This window comes from Limanda limanda, chromosome 2 (genome assembly GCF_963576545.1).
Source record: "Limanda limanda chromosome 2, fLimLim1.1, whole genome shotgun sequence".
NCBI lineage: Eukaryota > Metazoa > Chordata > Actinopteri > Pleuronectiformes > Pleuronectidae > Limanda > Limanda limanda.
Genome location: NC_083637.1, coordinates 26095705 through 26115908, shown reverse-complemented (window position 1 = coordinate 26115908; position 20204 = coordinate 26095705). Strand labels below are relative to the sequence as shown.

The following is a 20204-nucleotide window of genomic DNA, read 5'->3' as shown; positions in this document are numbered from 1 at the left end:
GAAGTTTAAGATGTTATAACATGCTGACAAAGCATGATGTGTATAATACAAAAACTATCTTCACCACAGGTGCGTAAAGTAGTGACAGAAGATGAGGCTTTAGCCAAGGTGAAAGCTGAAGACACACAGGCCATAGCCGATGATGCCCAGAGGGACGTGGATGAGGCGCTCCCGGCCCTGGAGGGCGCCACTCAGGCTCTGAATTCCCTCGACAAGGCTGACATCTCTGAGATCAAAGTTTTCTCCAAACCCCCAGACCTTGTCATGGTTGTCATGGAGGCTGTCTGCATCCTGCTCGGCACCAAGTCAGTTTGCCTCTCTCTGTCTCTAAAAACACAAAACCTTTCTTCATCAGACTTTTGATAAGAGTTGTATCTCTGCCTCTCTTATGACAAGTTCCCTTCTCTAAAACCTCACCTAGTTATGTGACATCCTATTTTATTCTATTCAGAAGGAAATAATCCTGAGGAATTTAGAGGAGCAGGAGAACAAACCAGACATTTAAGGTTTAATGAAATATAAAATATATGCTAAATATGATCTGTTCCATTTGTTCAGCAAAAGTAATAAACACTTAATTTTATACCAATGGTTAATGGTCATCTGCAGATTTTTTGTGGATACTTACGAGAAATCCTTATCTCAATTAATTTACCGTGATGTCTCATCATCATAATCCAAATAATTCCTGCTACATTATTACATCTTTGATGCAGGAGATTGGTAATGTTTACGCAAAAATGTTCTGAAAAATTATCAACATGTCATTCTTTTCAAAAAGAATCATCATCATTGTTGTTGTTTTATGGTGTTTCTGTAAACTGTGTGAGATTTGGGCCTATGTTTTAATCCCATATATTTTTAGTCAGCATCAGGGTGACTACAGGACTGTCTGGGAACTTGTCCCTGTGTCAACCCTAACGTGTCTTCAGTCATTAATATGCTGCACTAAATCCAACCATGTCCAATCTCCCATCTACTTTAAACGTTCACCACCTGTTCTCCCAGATCACACTGATGCTGTGTAGATATTTAACTTACTGCTTATAATATGAACAGTTACAATAATATGAATATTTTCTTGTCTTTTGTTACTCTACGTTCTTAGATTGTATTTGTCTTACTGTTGATGTGTGTCATGTGATTTTTAAACATTACAGGTATCTTAATCTTTCCGAAATCATGACTTGGGTGATCTTGTGCCTTTTACTCTGCATTTAATTCATCATTTTGTTCCCATATGTAGTACGGTATTACCTCAATTTCCTTTTTTCACTACACCTCACTTTCATGCCCTTTTCCTTACAGACCAGACTGGATCAGTGCCAAGCAAGTCTTGGGAGATCCCAATTTCCTCAAACGTCTCGCCGACTATGACAAGGACAATATCAAGCCTCAGCTCCTGCAGAAACTGCAAAAATACATCAACAACCCTGATTTCGTAGCTGAGAAGGTCTGTCTGGATTTATTTTCAAAAATACTGATAGAGGGCTTTGGAAGAAATTGGAGTTCCACAATCTAAGCTGTTTTAAAAAACATCTGGGTTGGAATGGAGCAAGGATAATTACTTCTTCAATTTGGATAATGATATTATAATACACAGGCTACACATATTAGCTTTATGCAAGTGTTGTGATTTCATAAACTGGCTTTAAATTATTAAACATGATACAGTTTGTTTCAGTTTATGTTGCTTGGTGTAAATCCTGATTGTTTTGCTGCTATTAGGTGGAGAGGGTGTCCAAAGCCTGTAAATCCATGTGCATGTGGGTCAGAGCCATGGACCTTTACAGCACAGTGCTGAAAGAAGTCGGCCCCAAGAGAGAAAGTCTGGCCAAGGCGCAGGTCAGTAAGAGTGCAGTATCATAATCTGCAATATATACAAAATTTCACTGCTGCTTTGTGTAATATATTACAATTAAGCCATTCACCCACAACAGACCAATCCGTTTTGTGTAAATATGTATAAATAAATATAATAAAACAATAACACATTTCGTTCTGCCAGAAGGACTCTGCTCACAAGTTATGAAACCCCCCAAACCCCGACGGGGATCCGATTCACCTCAACATAATTACATTTTTTATGATGAGTATTGTTGTCGTTATTGTAATTTATTTTAGTGATAATGCTCATAATAATGATTACTACTTACTGTAATTATAAATAACATTAGTGGCGGCAAGACTATATTATATTTAGGCACTTATTTCTGCATAATTATTATTAGCACAATTATTATTAATAGTTACAACCATAGCAACACTATCAGTAATAAAAATGGTGGTATATTACATTAATGCAATTCTTATTCTTGTTGTTTTTACATTATGTATTCTACCTCCCTCCTTATGCTCTCCGTCAATTTTTTGGTCATAGAAAACAACACAAACACATACTCTACTTTGACATTCCAATTCCATTCTGGTAACTGGCCTGTATTTAATGTTCTTGACCTCCTTGTATTTTTCTGTCAATGTCTTGTCTCTTATCCTGCAAAGATAAAGAAAAAAAGAAAAGAAAAATTTAAGGAAACTGTCCAATTGTGTGATTAATGTTTTTTTCCCTCCATCTCCTTCTCTCTCTATCCAAACCCATATAGAATGAGCTGGATATGACCATGGCGACCCTGATGGAGAAGCAAAACCAGCTTCAGGAGGTGGAGAAGCAGATCAAGGTCCTACAGGACCAGTTCGACAGCAGCGTGAATGAGAAGGAGGAACTGCGTTAGTGCTGCACCCTTAATGTGTTTCTACTTTAAATTCTCATTTAAATTTAAAAAAAGAAATTATCCCTCTCGTGGGGAAAACCCTTAAGATGGAGGATATCACCAGGAAGACAACTATTTGTATATATAACCTATTTGTAATGATTGTTTCTGTCTTTTTGACCCCTTCCAAAAAAGTGAACAACATGGCTCTGACACAGGCTCGGTTGACGAGGGCAGGGAAGCTAACTTCAGCTCTTGGGGATGAGCAGGTGCGCTGGGATGAAAGTGTCACTCTGTTTGAGCAAGAGATCATCAACGTCGTGGGAAACGTGTTCATCGCAGCTGCCTGTGTTGCGTACTATGGAGCATTCACTTCTCACTACAGAGAGCTGGTAGGTACCGTTGGCTGAGAGCTTTTAGGTTTACCATGGGAAAGAGTAGTGGATCCAATCCCACACCTCACTGAGAACAGTTTACCCCATGAAGATCAAACTGGGCTCATGCCTCTTGAATGTTCTGTTTTGTGATATGCAAGTCTCATTACAGCATTGACTTTTCACTGAGCTTGTATGTAAGATATTAAAACAAACAACCAAAGTGATCACATTTCCAGCATGACAAAAATATATGATAGCAACTTAAGAATACATGCATGTGCTCCCTCTCCCCAGCTAATTGAGCAGTGGATAAAACAGTGCCAGGCGTTGGACATCCCTATCAGTTCCAACTTCAGCCTGATCAACATCTTGGGCGAACCGTTTGTCATCCGCCAGTGGAACACAGAAGGCCTACCTCGGGACACCGTCTCAACAGAGAACGGGATCTTGGTGACCGAGGGCCGCCGCTGGCCTCTTATGATCGACCCTCAGGATCAGGTGAGAGGGGAAACCAGGACCAAGAGTGATTGGTTGTTAATCACTTCATTTTGTTTAACATTTCAAATGTTTATTCACCTACTGTGTCACTTTAGGGGCATTTTTAAACATTTAAAAACATTTAGATTTAAGCACATTGCTATACAGTTGCTGTATCAGCGTGAAGAGCAGAAACCTCTCAAAATAGGCCTTCCTGTCAGACACGATCAGACTAGATACAGACAGGTCACTGTTCCCAGGAAACACACACACACAATGTGCATCTTCCCAACATTAAATGACTCAAACCAGCTGAGCTCATTCAGACCCACACACATATACAGGATAGGAATATTGTCACAGCTTCATATTTTAGGACTGTTTGTCCTGACAACTGTGAAAGACGTATGTTTTCTCCTGCCGTGTTCGAGTTTTTCTCTTTAATCACGGTTACTCTCTTCATTGTTCCCTTTCATATATATAATGCACAAAATATACAGAGAGGAAATGATTTCATAACATTAGATAAAGGTTATTTCTTTCAAACTCAGGCCAACAGATGGATCCGCTCCAAGGAAGCCAAGAATGGTCTGCAGGTGATCAAGTTAACGGACCCAAACTTTCTACGTACCTTGGAGAACGCCATTCGCATGGGCATGCCTGTACTATTAGAGGAGGTAGGAACACTGTAGCCAAGCCATGGATAAATATGCTTAATCATAAAAAGTGTTGTTTTATGGTAAATTACAGGTTAATTGATTTAGCCGCTGTTCCAATGACCTTTATTAGATAGTAATTGTGTATATCATTGTATTCCTGTACTATGGTAGTTGAAGGAAACAGTGGATCCATCTCTGGAGCCCATCCTGCTGAAGCAAACATTTGTGTCTGGTGGACGGACATTGATCCGACTTGGAGACTCAGATATTGACTATGACAAAAACTTCAGGTTCTATATGACCACGAAGATGTCCAACCCGCACTACCTACCAGAGGTAAGAAACAACAAACAATCTCCTTTAAATCTGCAGATTGGGTTCATCTGGTATAAGAAAATGTATCAATCAACACCTGGTCACTATGGAGCTTTGAGAAAAAGTACACATGCACGCATAAAAATGAAAACCCCTCTGCCAGGGTTGCACGGTGTTGGTGATTACACTTATATGTTTGTCTCACTGAACAGCATTAGCTCAGCTATGCTCAGATTTTAGCAGACATTGTCAAAGAATGTAGTCCCCACCTAGATTTCCCACTGTGGTGTTACCTTTATTCTACACAGCCCAGGAGAGCAGCACCCTGCAAATATGAGCTGATGCTTCAATGTTAATTCAATCCAGAGGTGCATGAAAGAAACAACAGACAACATCAAAGCCTTCAGCATTTATCTGTAAAGCCCTTATGTTGATTATCAACTGTCAAATGCACAAAGTGTTCAAAGTGACATGGCATTCAAATCCTGCATGGTAGTTAAAGGTGTATGAGAATGATTAGGTGTTTATTGCAGATGCTGAATTGTAGCTGGATAAATGAATGATTGCTATTCAATCTGTAAAGGCATCTTGTTTAGTGTTGAACTAATGTCTCTGCGGATCTCTGTTACATTTCAGGTGTGTATCAAAGTTACAATCATCAATTTCACTGTGACCACGTCTGGCTTGGAAGACCAACTGCTCAGGTACAAAGACACGCATGGAGAACGGAAACTGCATCACATCCAAACCACACGACCATTCAAACCATCACTATATTAAAACTATATAAACCTCAGTGAGAGTATATTTGCACTATGTACTTAAATCATGTTAACTGATGTTTATATTTAAATACACGCATTTTCTCTTCCCAACCCCTCTAAATCTCCTCAGTGATGTGGTACGACTGGAAAGTCCACATCTTGAGATACAGAGGAACGAGCTGATTGTGCAAATCAACGCTGACCGCAATCAGCTGAAAGACATCGAAGACCGCATCCTCAAGCTTCTCTTCACCTCAGAGGGGAACATACTCGATAATGAGGAGCTCGTCGAGACTCTCCAGGAGTCAAAGGTAAATCCGGAAGAAGGCGAAGGAAACTTGGATGCCTGTCTTGGTCTGATATTAATAATGAATTTATTAAGATTGATGATGATGCACATGATTTGTAATCATCTACAATTATGATTTCTACCTTGTTAGCAATTTTCCTTGTTAAATGAGATTGAAATGAACCTACAGACATCCACAACCTTGTGGTGTACCATTGCAGCAGATGCAGCCGATTGAGCTCTCATTACTTTAACAATCTTACAAAACTCACTATAATGGTGTAATTTCACAAAATATAGTAATTAATCAATAGTAAAAGCAAGCGGTGCATTTTTTTGCAAATATTACACATTACACCAAACCGCATTTGTGACATGACTATTTTGCTCCAATCATAATCAGGTGATCATGCCTGCGTTAACAGTGAGGCAAGTTCAATTAGCTCAAGATGAACAATAAACCTGAGCTTGCAGACCTCACAGGGACGTTCAAGTCAGCAGTGTGGAAACATTGTGATTTTCCCAACCACCCAAAAAGAAAAGAGAGCAACGTTTATGGTGTTTTCCTTCCTGTCTCCGCTCTTCATCAGGTGACATCTGAGGCCATAAAGCACCGTCTGCAGGAGGCAGAAGCTACTGAGTTGATGATCAACGCGGCAAGGGAGCGCTACCGACCTGTGGCCACCAGAGGCTCCGTCCTGTACTTTGTCGTGGCCAGTCTCTCTGAGATAGACCCAATGTACCAGTTCTCGCTCAAGTACTTCAAACAGGTATTGTTATGTTTATTTCACAACCCCCACTCAAATATACATGTAAGTATTTTTTAAGCTTTGTTCAGGTTCACAACGAAGGTGCTTCAAATATCCATGTAACCTGATTGTTGACTTCGTGCTGCATACCTCGCTGTCCCATTCACTTACCTTTATTTTTTTTATTCCCAGCTATTTAACTCCACGATTGAGACGTCAGAGAAAAGCAATGAGTTAGAGAAGCGCCTGCAGATCCTGCTGGACCAGATCTTGCTAAACTCCTACATCAATGTGTCCCGAGGCCTCTTCGAGCAGCACAAGCTCATCTACAGCTTCATGCTGTGTGTCGAGATCATGAGGCAGAGCGGGGAGATTTCTAATGGGGAATGGCAACACTTCCTAAGAGGATCTGTTTCCTTAGAAAAGGTGAGGTGTGACAGATTGTTAACATTTGTCGAATGTTAACATGAGAAATGAGTGGTGTTCACGGTTAAATAATTGATAATAACTTATCAATCACTGTGTTTATACTTTGATGTTGTGGATGAAGTTATTAATCACATAAATAAATCCAGAAATAGTTATAAGCATCACATCAACTTAAGTCTCTGGAGTATTTTCATGTTTGGAAAAACAAGTCTGTTGAGGTTAAAATCATAACAGTAACTAGTTTCTGCTCCAAGTAACCAAGTGGTGTCAGCCACAATTCTTGTCTCAGATGAACGCAGCATCAAATCCCATTTGCTGCCACATTTTCACACCTTCTACTGTTAGATAAACATTGCGGCAGTACAACAAAGGAAAGTATATTTTATTAAAATAGATAGTTAATATTATCGTATTAGTATTATAATAACTCTAGACTGTATTGTTGCTAATTTATAATATGAAATCCATCAGGTTTTACAAGGGATAACTGATCCAACTTAGCTGCGGTTTTAACGACATGGACAGAGTTTGAATATACAGTACTAGAATGTCCAACTTGTAATAAGGAGATTTGACCACTGACGCCAGAACGAATCATAAGGAATGAGGCTTAATTGCCGGCAGGAGCAGAGAGATAACGACCCATATTTAACTGTCATGAGTTCCAAATGGAAAAAAACATATTTTTTGGTTCCCCCTTATTAAAATAATTACGGGAAATAGAGAAAACTGTCACAGTTTTTTGTCCGGATCCTTTAAGCTGGAAATAAACAAGGTGCCGATTTATTTTTCCCTTCGGAAATCCCCCAGGTTGGCCTGTGAGCAATGTCTTCATTCTCTCCCCCTCACTTGTCAGGATTGTGCTGGGGGGAAAAGTCCTTTGTCACAGTTAGGCTGTAGCCCTCTCTCTGCTCCTTCCTGAGGAACTAGAGACTGATGAAAAAGACAGACAGTAGGAGAGAGACAAAAGAGCATATAAGTCTTTTTGTGGAGAGGTTGACAAAATAAATATTTCTGTGTACGGGAGATAAGAAATGGAGAATATCTGTGTTTAGCCGGGCGACTCAAGGACAGTCAGTGTAGCCACTCACAGCATTGTCTTAGCTGTGTGCTCCTGTTCATTGTCGTGCTGAAATGTGGTGCCTCACAGCCGGGCTCGGGTAACTCTCACTCTGGAGCAGGTTCATGCTTCCTTCAGTTCTCTGTGGTGTCCCTGCCCCTACCAGTGAGAAGCCCCACCACTGCATAATGCCACCGCCACAGTGCTTCACCATGTGAGCAGTGCCTGCTATTCAGAGTTCTGCTCCAAAGATTCAGTTTTTCTCTCATCAGACCCCAGAGTTTTTTCCTCAACCTTTCATGGTCCTTTACATGCTGTTTGGAAGCGGGCTGCTCAATGCCTTTAACTTCAAAGTGGCTTCATTCTAGCCAATCATACAAAAGGGCCTGATTGACAGAGTGCTTCTGAGATGGTGGTCGTTCCCGCAGGACTTCTGAAGCTCTGTTAGAAGGATTGTTGGCTACTTGGGAAAGTTTAATTTTGAAAACATCCTTTCAGGGTCTTACTAAATTATTGAACACATATATTACACTAAGCCCTTTATTTGTAGCTGGAACTGCTTGTCTGTGGTGAGGCGTCAGATCTTGAATGGTAGGGATGATGGCACTGCAGCTTGTTTTCTTGAGTAGAACAAAGTCTTTGCAACAGTAATCTATGGGGAAAAAAATATATTCTGGTCAATGCAGTATGTTTCCACATCAGCGCATGTCTCTTCAGATGGAGAAAATCCTTAGGATGACATAAAATTAATATAAATACATGTTCAGCTCCTTTTGTTGCATAGTTTACTTTTTATGTCCTGAAACCTTTCACCAAATGTCTGAAGGAGTTTCATGAGCTAACAGCATTCAACAGCAACAATTCCTCCCTCACATCAAACGTGGCAGTAATCCCAGGCACTAAATTGTCAGTATTTGTTAAGTCACTTGTTTCATTATCGGCCAGAAAGAAAAGCTGAAAATGTCTAGTCTTGTCCCAGAGTGTTTTCGCAGTATCTTGTGCCACATCAGTAATCCACTCTGCAGCTATCCTTGGAACAAACTGACTCTTGATCTGGTTCTAGCAACTCCCCGGCAGCAACAAAGGCTCCTTTTTTTTTCTTGACAGTTGCTTTTGATGCTCGCCTGTAATGAGACATAACAGATGTGTGTTTGTTTGGTTCACACTTACAGGCGTTCAGCTGAAAGGGACCACCCTGAAGGACATGCTAGTTGCTTTTTTTTTTTTTTTTTTTGTCATAAATCTGCAAAAAGTTCTCAAAAAACTAAACAAAACACATATACAGCAAAGGATTTTCCTAACTAAGCTAGTTTGTGTATTTGCCATCTGCCTCTCTTTTCCTTCTCACTCTATACCACATTCTCTTTCAAACCCCAGTGGGGCAGGGTGCAGCCAAGGCCCCATCGGTTTGGGCAATACATTAGGGGAAAGGTTAGTGGAGCCATGAATAAAAAGACCTTTGAGATTTATTTTTGGTTCAGATGGTTTTGAGACCACAGGACAGATCAGTCAATGCCATCCAGGGGTGTGTTGCTTTTTTCACCCACCATTTTGTCTCATTTATATGGCATTACTTAGGCTGGAGGTGCTGCCTGTCAGCCGCCATCATCCTCATGCTGATGCCGTCCGTCCTTCTTTTTCCTTCACCTCTGTGTTTCTGTCTCCTGTCTTTTGCATCACAGTTTCATGACATCCATCACATTACCATCCATTGCAAGTTCATAGTGCTTTTCAAATTAGTTTTTGCATGTCCATGCCACCACCTCTCATCTGTGATGTCCACCTTTTCGATCTTATTCTCTTTACACTTGTATTGATGTCCCGTAATTCTTCTTGACTGCCTCTCTCCTCAAGGTCTGTCCTCCAACTTGTCCCCATCTCCCTCCTTTATTGTTGTAATTGGGTCCTTTTATATTTTCCCATCTTACAGGACGTTGTGGAGCGGCCAGATGTGCCATGGCTTACTGATTTTGACTGGCAGACATGTTGCGAGCTGGACGACACACTGCCTTGCTTCAAGGACCTCTCCAAGGAAATCACCCGAACCCATATCCACATCCAGATGGGTAATGTAACACAATATATGTACTGCATGGTGTTTATGCTAAATACAAGAACAAGAATGATTGTAGCAGATACAGCTTCACTCTTCTTATTATTCTTCTACCATTCTGTGATCAGAAAGTGTACAAATCTGTTGGTACACTACTATTAAGATCTACAAAATTCACCCATAAAGATTTGTGTGGCATTAAATGAAAGTCGCCTCCCTTTAGGACGTTTTGAAGCATCTATTAATCCAAAGACCTGGGAAGACTACGTGTCAGAGTTGCCTCCGCTTACGGAGTCCAAAAAGGTGAAGAAGGAGGGAGACATCACAGGTTACTGGAACGAGAGGTTAGGAGCCTTCCAGAAGCTGATCCTCATCAAGAGCCTCATGGAAGAGGAGGTGAGCCCATAGAAAGACGCAGTATTCATCATTTTTTGTCAATGCTACTTTTATTTTTAAACCAAGCAAGGATTTTGCTTATTGCACAAATGTACAATAATGCTGGTCTCCGGCCCCTTAGCAAGACCCTGCCAAAACATTATCCAGGGTTTTGTTCTCACATAGTAAACTAGACATGTCAGAAACTGGATCTGGAAATGAAGCCTTCTGGTGGGTGCAGTCAGGTTCTGCCCACTTTTTGATTAAAACAACTTGTTTATCTATTACATTTGATTTATTTTTATGTCCCCATAATGTCATTGTTCGCCACTCCCCTGGAGTATATTTATATCAGATTTGCTTTTTTATCACACAATACTTCCTTTCCCCTTTTCCCCTTTTCCCAGGTGGTGTTTGCTGCAACAGAGTTTGTGATTGTCAGCCTGGGGAAGCAGTTTGTGGAAAACCCTCCACTTGACCTGGCTATTCTTTACAACGACTTGTCTTCCTCCACCCCACTGGTCTTCATTCTTAGCACAGGATCTGACCCTATGGGTGCCTTCCAACGTTTTGCAAAAGACAGAGGATGTCTCGACAGGTAAAACAAATTGTTATAAATGGAAGGTAGCTGAAGTGGAACAATGGATACATTTTAAGGGATGTTGTCTTTACAGAAGTAATAATGTCTTAAGACCCAAATCAAGTAAGGTTAATTAGAACAGATTGGTCTCTCAAACTTTTAACTTGACTAAAGCCCATGTGATTCATTAAAAGTAAAGGTGTAAAAGATTATTTAAATGTATCATCGTAACATACAATGATGAGCGGTAGGACCCAAAATGATTCAAGGATCACAATCCTCTTCTTTTCTTTTTTTGAATGCTTTTTTCCCACGGTCTGGTATTAGTGAGCACAATACATTTTAACAATAAATGGAAATATTTTTATACCAATACTAAACAGTCTTAATGGAAATGGTCGGCCAAGTATCATGAGGGCATGTATTTTCCAAGCCATACAATTAATCATTAACATGATCCCATGTATTAGTTCTGTATAGGTAATTGCTGTTTTTTCCCTGTCTATCAGCGTTGAATCCATCTCATTGGGTCAGGGCCAGGGGCCGATAGCCGAGAAGATGATCCATGAGGCCCTGAAAAGTGGCAAGTGGGTCTTTCTGCAGAACTGCCATCTGGCTGTGTCCTGGTTGTTAGCCATGGAGGAGCTCATCAAGACCTTCACTGAGCCTGGTGTGGTAACATTAGCATATACACACGTACATGCATGCATGAACACATAAGGGCTGACCATCCTTCAGTTTCAAAAATGTCATTATTCATTATATTTCGTACCTGAAAAGAAGGGCTTAAAAGATCAATCCATTGTAGTTTTGCAACTTCCAATTAAGAGTAATCTCTGAATATATGTCATTAAGCAGGGGTAAACACAGTACTAATCCTGAATTTTTAAATATGAAATGAAACGAGAAACAAAATTACCCCCCGGAGTCCCAAATAGTTGGGTTACCAGATCCAAGCAGCAATTTAAAGGATACATGTAAATGAAGCTAAATCATGATCACACCAGTGATACCCAATACAAAGTAATATTTATGACTTATATTTGATATTATTAAATACTGCCCTAAAATATGCCATTATAGTTGACTCTTCATGATGTGCATTTGAGTTATGAGATTATCAATGTACAAGAAAAGCTGTTGGCTCCAGGTTAGTTCCATGCTTGACAGGTTGACAAATATTTGTCGGATATGCAACTTTGCAGGGTATTAAAAAGAAGCAATTGGAGAGAGTTGTGTGCTTTTGAATGTCACTTTAGGATTTGCCAAATAAAATTAGTTTAATATATGCTTTTCATAGAGAGAACCATTCATTTTTTTTTTCTTCATGTATGGCTGTGAATAATATTCCTGTCTGTTCCTATGCAGATACGGTGATACACGAGGAATTCCGTTTGTTTCTCAGTTCCATGCCAACAAACGTGTTTCCTGTTACCGTGCTGCAGAACTCCGTCAAGGTAACAACACACACACACACACACACACACGCACACACACACACACACACACACACACACACACACACACAAAGCTATGTAGAACCTCTCTGCTGATTTCAGTATATTTTTGCATCACATTAAGGTGCACAAAAACTCATTTAGTGGTGGAGCAGCGCGATTAGAAGTAAAATAGTGCTGCTGTGTGGAAACATGTAAACATATATGTAAAAATGCATCCTGGATTTGGCTGTAGGTACGTAAGGGCTCCATTCAAAGCAATTTGTCTGAGATCTAATCTGTTTTAAATATTATTCTATTATACACACACACTGGGAAATAAATATGTTGTACAATAATCCATGATTGTATTCTTTTGGTGGAATGTTGATCTGGCCCTGAGGTTATTTACTAACTAAACAAATGTTCTCTCTCTCAAGAAAGTAAGATGTAAATGGTAAGGGTTTCTTCTCAGTGTACAATGTCACTGGATGTGTCCCTATTCAGTGGCCATTTCCTTCAGAGGACACGGTTTATGTGGCCCACACTCTTTCCTTCATGCGACACAGAGACCACGAAGGTCAAACTTAAATGAGACGATATGGTCTAGGGAGTATTTCCAGGATTTGCGACACCAACTTTTATGGCCCTTACCCCCGCCGCCTGGCAACAGAGCTGCATTGAACTGGACAAAAAAGTTTGAATGCCCTTTGGTTTTTTAAGATGTGTACCATTAGCTGCTTGGAGTTGAATCATGATACTTAGAAAGTATGAGAGGATCATGAGAAGGTAAAAGTACAAGAGTCTGATGTTTTGGTCTTTTTACTTGCCTTATCTCTTTAAAAAGCGATTCTTCACGTGTTATGAACCCTGGGACAGATTAGCCTGTGAAGGACCCAACCATTGAAACCATTGTTGCTCAGAAATTAAAGGAAACATTTGTCCGCCGTATTTGGAGGAACCTTCAAATAGGACAGCCTAGTTGCTCCAATGTGACATAATCAGTATTCAAATGCATTCTCTAAAGGAGGGGGCCCCTGATTTGGGACACAGCATTTGAGTCATGTAACCGTTGATAATATCAATTAAATATAAATGTATTGCTGAACAGTGCTCTCACTAATTACCACATTTTAATATAATTGATGTAGAGTGTGATTTGACTTGTCTTTGCAGATCCGCAGGGATCAGGTTTTGTCCGACTTAAGATGACAGTTGACTTTCCAGGGTTCAGATTTGGCAAGAAAACACTTGTACACATGTTTTTCTATGTGGGAAAACGATAAAGACATGTAGGAAAAGCCTTATCCCAGGATTTTTCTCAGTCTGAACAGGACTCAACTTTCAATAATAGCATGATTAACCCTGTGTGTTTGTGTTTTCTTGTGTCCAGGTGACCAATGAGCCTCCCAAAGGCCTGCGAGCAAACATGCGACGGGCCTTCACAGAGATCTCCAGCAATTCCTTTGAGGAGCACGTTCTGGGACGACAGTGGAGGAAGATTGTCTTTGGGATCTGCTTTTTCCATGCAATCATCCAGGTCACAAACAGCCTAGACCATACTTGATCATTTCTGCTTTGTGCGCATAGATATGTTTCACTTTCTTGTTGTTCTTTACACACTGTTTGATGTGTTTGCATCGTTTCTGCTTGTTCATGTGTCTCGTCTGTGTGTGTCTTAGGAGAGAAAGAAGTTTGGCCCTCTGGGCTGGAACATCCCCTATGATTTTACTGACAGCGACAGGGAGTGTGCTCTTCTCAACCTCAACCTCTACTGCAAAGATGGCGTCATCCCATGGGATGCTCTCATCTACATCACCGGTAAGAAAGCTTACACTCTGGTGTTTGTGTGTGTGTGTGTGTGCGTCCTTTCGAAATAAAACATCACAAATTGCAATATGCAAAACAGTACATGAAACTTGAGATGGTTCGGCGTTAACCAGGGCAGGAAGTGTGAATGTCTCTTTTTATCACCATGTTTGCCAGTGTGTTGCAAAAACAGCCCTTGTGGTTTTATCAACCACACACACATATAAAGCACCAAGTGAAACAGGGTAAAGCCAAATATTTGCAGATTTCTCGTAGCAGGACAGTTCTCTAACAGGATTTCACTCCGTTCTGCAGCTGTGGACTTTGGCTGCTCTGTTCCTCTCAACTGTGGCTTTATGGAAATAAAATGAAAAGAACAGATGTTCCCAAAACACACACCAGATAAAGAAATAAATTGAACCGTTGTGCTACTGACGTCATGTAATATTAAATATGTTGTCAAGGTACCTGGAGGTGTCCTCCCAAAACCAAAATAGTTTGATTAACATCTTTCTGAAAGAGTTTCAATAAAACTAAAAATAGCCATCAAAAAGAATGGATATTTTCCCCCTCCATTTAAAAATCAATGTTTTACAAAATATATTTTTATATAAATTATACAAATTAAAATATTTGTTCTGTCCAGTACCGCTGTAGAACCCTCTGGACTATGTGACTATTTTAATCCCCAAACATAATATAGATTATATCTTGTTTACATAAAGAAGTCAACATAAAAACACATTTTCACACATGAACTCCTGACACTGTCTGCCCATTTTGGCCCAGACTTTTTCTGGAGTTTGTCTTTCACATATGAAAAAGGCAGAAGGACATTCTCTACTCAGACACAGAAATATACAGAGCGTGTTGTTGTTGGGTGCTGCATCGAGCAGGAGCAGACGTAAACGCATTATTTAAGGTCATGGGATTTTGTTTACAGCACATCAACAAGGACGTCGGCTCTTATCACCAAAAGCTCTCTTGACATCTTCGTCATTCTGTTCTATGTGAATAGCACCGCTTTTTCCTCTTTAGATATTTAAAATCAAATTATTTGAAATATTATTATTATTAACCTGTTTTCTTATATCGGCACAAGCAGACATTTTGTGAAGTTATATAATAATGTCAAGAAAGTCCAGAGTATCTCACTTGGTCATTTGCGTAGTCACATACAGTTCTTTTGGCGAGTCTCTGGATATCAGTGCATGTCTGAAAGCAAATTTTGCTTTGTGAACCATTGAGTAGCTCATAATTCTAATTCATATCATATCATTTCAAATTAAGTCTTAAACAAAATTATATTCCATATTGTTAATAATATTGTAATGAGAGTAAATGGAATATAAAGCACAGCAATACTATTTGCCATTGCCCTCGGGATGACAGTTTTTTACCAAAGCTTCTTTATCTCTCTGAAACATACTGTCGGTTAAAATAAGAACGCAGTATAAAGACAACAAATCAGTATAGAAAGAATGATGGCAAATACAATTTTTTTTTGTTTTTACATATATTATATCAAATGTAGCTAATATACAATATTTGAGGAAAAGTTAAACACAAGATAAAGACTAGACAGTCTAAAGGCAGATATTACTGTTAACACCATATTTTTAAGGGTCACAGATCAATTACTTAATTCAGTGAGACTACAAATGTTCCCACATATTCTTCATTTTTTATATATATATCCATATTCAGATTTCATAAACATTTCATGTCTTCTTCCAAGTTTCGCTGAATCTGAATTTATTTTTAAATAATTAAGTGTGTGGCACTGTGGCTTGAAGCCAAGCTGAGACAGAGGCAGGTTTTACGACCAAATGTGAAGGACGCAGGATGATGGAAGATGGGGAGTTGTTTATTTAAAAATAACATAAAATAATTAACATTAGCATGAATTGCAGATACTGAGGGATGTGTTCATTAGTAAAGTCAGTGTTGAGAGTGCGTGCAGAATGAGAAAGATGTTGGATGCATTAACACAAAATGACTTGCCAAGGTCATCAACAAGACTCCGCCCTCTAGATACCTGCCACACAAAGGGGAACACAACATGAGAATGAGCTGCTTATGAAAAGAACAAACAAAGATGGGCCGAGGGACCGTCTCTAGGCATAGTCCTTGTTTACCTCTTAAAGTTACATAGCAAAGTTGATGCGGCTTGTTGACGTCCTGTGGCGTTTGGGTCTGTGTCCGCAGGTGAGATCACGTACGGGGGCAGAGTGACCGATGCCTGGGACCAGCGCTGCCTCAGGACAGTCCTGCGAGGCTTCTTTTCCCCTCGGTCTGTGGAACACGGCTACACCTACTCAACCTCAGGTAGTTTCCAATGCCAAGCTTTACGCAATATGTGTATATTTTATACAATATAATGGGATATAATACAAGGTGTGTGAGTCCATGTGTTTTAATGATCACACACTTTATTTTTTAGGTGTTTACTACGCTCCAGAGAATGAGGAACTGGAGCAATATAAGATGTATATTGAGGGTCTTCCCATCCTGGATGATCCTGAAGTCTTTGGAATGCATATGAACGCCAACTTGGCCTTCCAGGTGAGGAACAGTACTAAACTTACTGGTGGTCTGATGGTCATTCCAGAATCATATTATGAACTAATCAACTATGTTTTTATCATTTGTTTGTGTGTTTTTTTAGAAATAATGAGTTAATCGTCTTGTATTTATGATTGAATCTAGAGTTCCTCGCACAATTTACTGCCAGTTATACAAGCATTTCTGTTTGGAGACAATGAGAGTGGAATGGTACAATGAAAAAAAATTATATATTCCGTAATATGTGTGGGTAAAGGTGTTTGTCTGTGTCTTTGTCCCCGCAGCGCAAAGAAACCATGGGTCTAATCACCACCATACTGGAAGTTAATCCTCGCTCGTCAGCAATGGATGGAGCCAAAAGTAGTGATGAGATAGTCTGTGAGCTGGCTGAAGCTATACTAGCCAAGCTTCCTGGTAAAAACACACACACACAAATAAACATCCATGTGCATTTCGGTCATTGTTGTGAATGTGTATCATCATAACCTTAATCTCTTATGCTGTGTTTTCTATCCTGTGTGTGTGTGTGTGTGCAGAGCAACTCGACATGGATGAAGCATTGGAAGCTCTGTTTATACGAGACGAAAATGGCCGCCTTAACTCCCTCACAACTGTTTTGGGGCAGGAAGTAGACCGATTCAACCGCCTGCTGAGAGTGCTCAGGGTGACACATATGACACAGACACGTTTAAATTGTACTATAGATCATTGAATTATAACTGTGCTGCCTGGACACAGCTCTGATCAAAGCGAATACCCTGGCAGCTGTTGGTATTAGTTACTTTGGAACCAATAAAAATGATGTTTTATTTATCTAAAACAAACATCGCTGTTTCGCTCTTTTCACTCCCTTATTCTCATGTGGGATTCTGTTTGTGTCGCCCAGGTGTCTCTTATCACGCTGCAGAAGGCCATAGCAGGTCTGGTGGTGATGTCAGAAGAAATGGATCGTATCTACACAAGCTTCTTGAGCAACCAGGTCCCCAGCCACTGGGCCAACTCTTCCTACCCTTCTCTCAAAACCCTGGCATCCTGGGTCAGGGACCTGGCCCTCAGGACTTCCTTCATCCAGGTTATTCACTTCACTCATGTCAAACTTTTTTATTTTTTAAACACTAATAATACATCAACATGCACCCTGTCTCTTTCTCTCCGTGCGTCCCTCCCTTGCTTCCCTCTTTCAGCGTTTTGTTCATCTAACCTGACTTAAACTGTTCTTCCGTAAGATTGGTTTTGAACATCTGTGTTGCAAAATCACCAAAACTCACTCTCACCCCTCTCTCTTGCACACAGACACACAAAGGGGACTAACAGGGGGAGCGTCAAATTAGTTTATTAGGTGGCGATGCGTAGCCGCTGAGTCAGACTGCACATGTTCACTATCTCAAAAGAGAGAATGTGTCTCACTCTGCCAGCACAAGTCTGAGTCACTTTCAGGTCCCATCAGTGACAGTGCTGGCTGTAATGCACCATGGCTTGTTTAACACCCAAACTAACAAATTAAAAGAGTTTAGCTATTTAAAGAAACAGACCTTTGCATTTCTCACTGTCTTTTTCTCTTGACTCCTCTCCCGCTAGGCATGGATCATACATGGTCTGCCCAAATCTTACTGGATCTCAGGATTCTTCTTCCCTCAAGGCTTTCTCACTGGTAAAACACTGCAGCGCCAAAATTTCATCCATGTTTTTAATTCACAAGAGCTAAAGCACAATACAAAGCTCACATGATATATACTGGAATTATGGTAACCATTCTCTCAATTATGCATGAGATAAGTGTGATTAGCTCTGAACTGCTTGTCCGTTGTTGCCACTATTTTTAATTTGTAAGATCTTGCTAAAGAATGTGAAAAAACCTGTTGCTTTTGTCCTCCTCTGCCATCTGCACTCTAGGGGTTCTGCAGAATCATGCAAGGTTCTACAAGTTGCCCATTGATGAGCTGACCTTCCGCTTTAACATGGTGCCAGTGTACAGGGACCAGGCAGAAGTCTGCGAGGCTATGGAAAATCTACCCAGCAATGGTTGCCTGGCTATGGATGAGGAGGTACGTGAAGAGAGATGTTGATTTTTAAAATGTGATGCTTTAAGATGCTTGTCTCTCACTTATGGCTGTTGGTTTTGTCCACTGGAATTGAACCTAAAGACATTAGACAGTTCATAGCTACATAGCTACCACAATTTGTATGGATGACAGCAGGAGAAGTAATATAAACATTGCAAGCTGACATTAAGTAAACACAAAATTGGAGTGTCATTGCAAAATTATTCCCTGGTTTATTTGTAATCCATCAATTCAGCTGAACTTTCACTGCAGAATTTATAATTCCTCTTGTTCATAATCCTCGATCAACTATTTCACACAGATTTTCTTTCCTCTCATCGTTTTTGCCTCATCTGCACTAAACACTGTGAGATAAAACTGGTTGACTCTGGTCCACAAAGGTTCTTTACCATCACACAGGAGGACGATTTGGATGGGCTGATTTGGTGTGTTCATTTTGTTCACCATTGTCTTCATCTCATTTGTGGAAACAACAGTTACCAGAGCCTGAGAATGGCGTGCTAGTGCACGGCATGTACATGGATGCCAGTCGCTGGGACGATGACAACATGGTGATAGAGGATGCGTTGCCTCGAATGATGAACGGCGTGCTGCCGGTGGTGCACTTCGAGCCACAGCAGAACTACGAGCCTGAGCCTGAGCTGTACCAGGCTCCTCTGTACAAGACCTCCGCCAGAGCCGGGACACTGTCCACCACCGGTACAGTCTCCATCTAAACATACTGGCTAGATTTAGAAGTTTTACAATTTAAGATAATTTATCTGAAATGTTTCATATTTACTGAACAGACAGCGACTTGTTTCTTTTTTGAGAGTATCGATGTGTTGGGGCCTGATCTACTAAAGGTTTGCGTGTGTAAAAATGTGTGCAAACTTGATTTCACCCACTTAAAACATGCAAGCTGATCTACTAATGCACTTTTCCCCCTTTTTATTTGGGATCTTTAGTAGATCAGGCCCTCAGAGTATTGTAGGGACTTTTTTGGTGTGTGTACAGAGAAGGTCTTTGAACACAAATCAATGTAATAGATTTGAAATGTTATTTTGTTTAAAATGTGTTCCTCACCCTTACTTTCTGTCTTCTTGCAGGTCACTCTACTAATTTTGTGGTGACGGTTATGCTTCCCTCCAAACGACCCAGCGATTATTGGATATCAAAAGCCTCTGCTCTCCTGTGCCAGTTGAATGATTAAATTGAAATTCAAGGACAAAAACGAACATTCACTGCTATATACAACCTTTAATTTAGTTAGTTAATGTTAAGCTAATGTTGCTTCTTTCTGAATTGATGATGGAGAATTTCACAGACATCACTTGCGCTGAAAGTTGGGTTACTTCATTTTTCTCTACAGTGTAATAAACATCTTGTTGAGTTATCCCATATTGATACCCTCTTCCTTCCAAGACTCGAGTATCAGTTGTATGCAGCAATACATTTTTTATCCTGCTGACACATGGTGAGAGCATTGCTGTATATACAGGTGTCTGAGGATG

The 20204-nt window shown here is 40.2% G+C and overlaps 1 protein-coding gene across 1 annotated transcript in view; it reads left to right on the top strand.

The window, feature by feature from the left end:
• The window catches only part of dnah6 (dynein, axonemal, heavy chain 6), a 55060-nt gene extending 35157 nt beyond the window's left edge, over window positions 1–19903 (top strand). The window contains exons 56-83 of the mRNA XM_061085463.1: window positions 70–305; window positions 1309–1453; window positions 1729–1845; window positions 2604–2727; window positions 2907–3103; window positions 3383–3586; window positions 4117–4242; window positions 4396–4560; window positions 5176–5243; window positions 5434–5614; window positions 6183–6362; window positions 6534–6767; window positions 9761–9896; window positions 10107–10279; window positions 10666–10856; window positions 11348–11508; window positions 12207–12295; window positions 13668–13814; window positions 13957–14095; window positions 16292–16411; window positions 16527–16648; window positions 16933–17062; window positions 17185–17312; window positions 17535–17720; window positions 18227–18299; window positions 18542–18693; window positions 19188–19410; window positions 19800–19903. Coding sequence (XP_060941446.1) covers window positions 70–305; window positions 1309–1453; window positions 1729–1845; window positions 2604–2727; window positions 2907–3103; window positions 3383–3586; window positions 4117–4242; window positions 4396–4560; window positions 5176–5243; window positions 5434–5614; window positions 6183–6362; window positions 6534–6767; window positions 9761–9896; window positions 10107–10279; window positions 10666–10856; window positions 11348–11508; window positions 12207–12295; window positions 13668–13814; window positions 13957–14095; window positions 16292–16411; window positions 16527–16648; window positions 16933–17062; window positions 17185–17312; window positions 17535–17720; window positions 18227–18299; window positions 18542–18693; window positions 19188–19410; window positions 19800–19903 — 4251 coding nt within the window. The remainder of the gene's footprint in view (window positions 1–69; window positions 306–1308; window positions 1454–1728; window positions 1846–2603; window positions 2728–2906; window positions 3104–3382; window positions 3587–4116; window positions 4243–4395; window positions 4561–5175; window positions 5244–5433; window positions 5615–6182; window positions 6363–6533; window positions 6768–9760; window positions 9897–10106; window positions 10280–10665; window positions 10857–11347; window positions 11509–12206; window positions 12296–13667; window positions 13815–13956; window positions 14096–16291; window positions 16412–16526; window positions 16649–16932; window positions 17063–17184; window positions 17313–17534; window positions 17721–18226; window positions 18300–18541; window positions 18694–19187; window positions 19411–19799) is intronic.
• The last annotated feature ends 301 nt before the right edge of the window (window positions 19904–20204 follow it).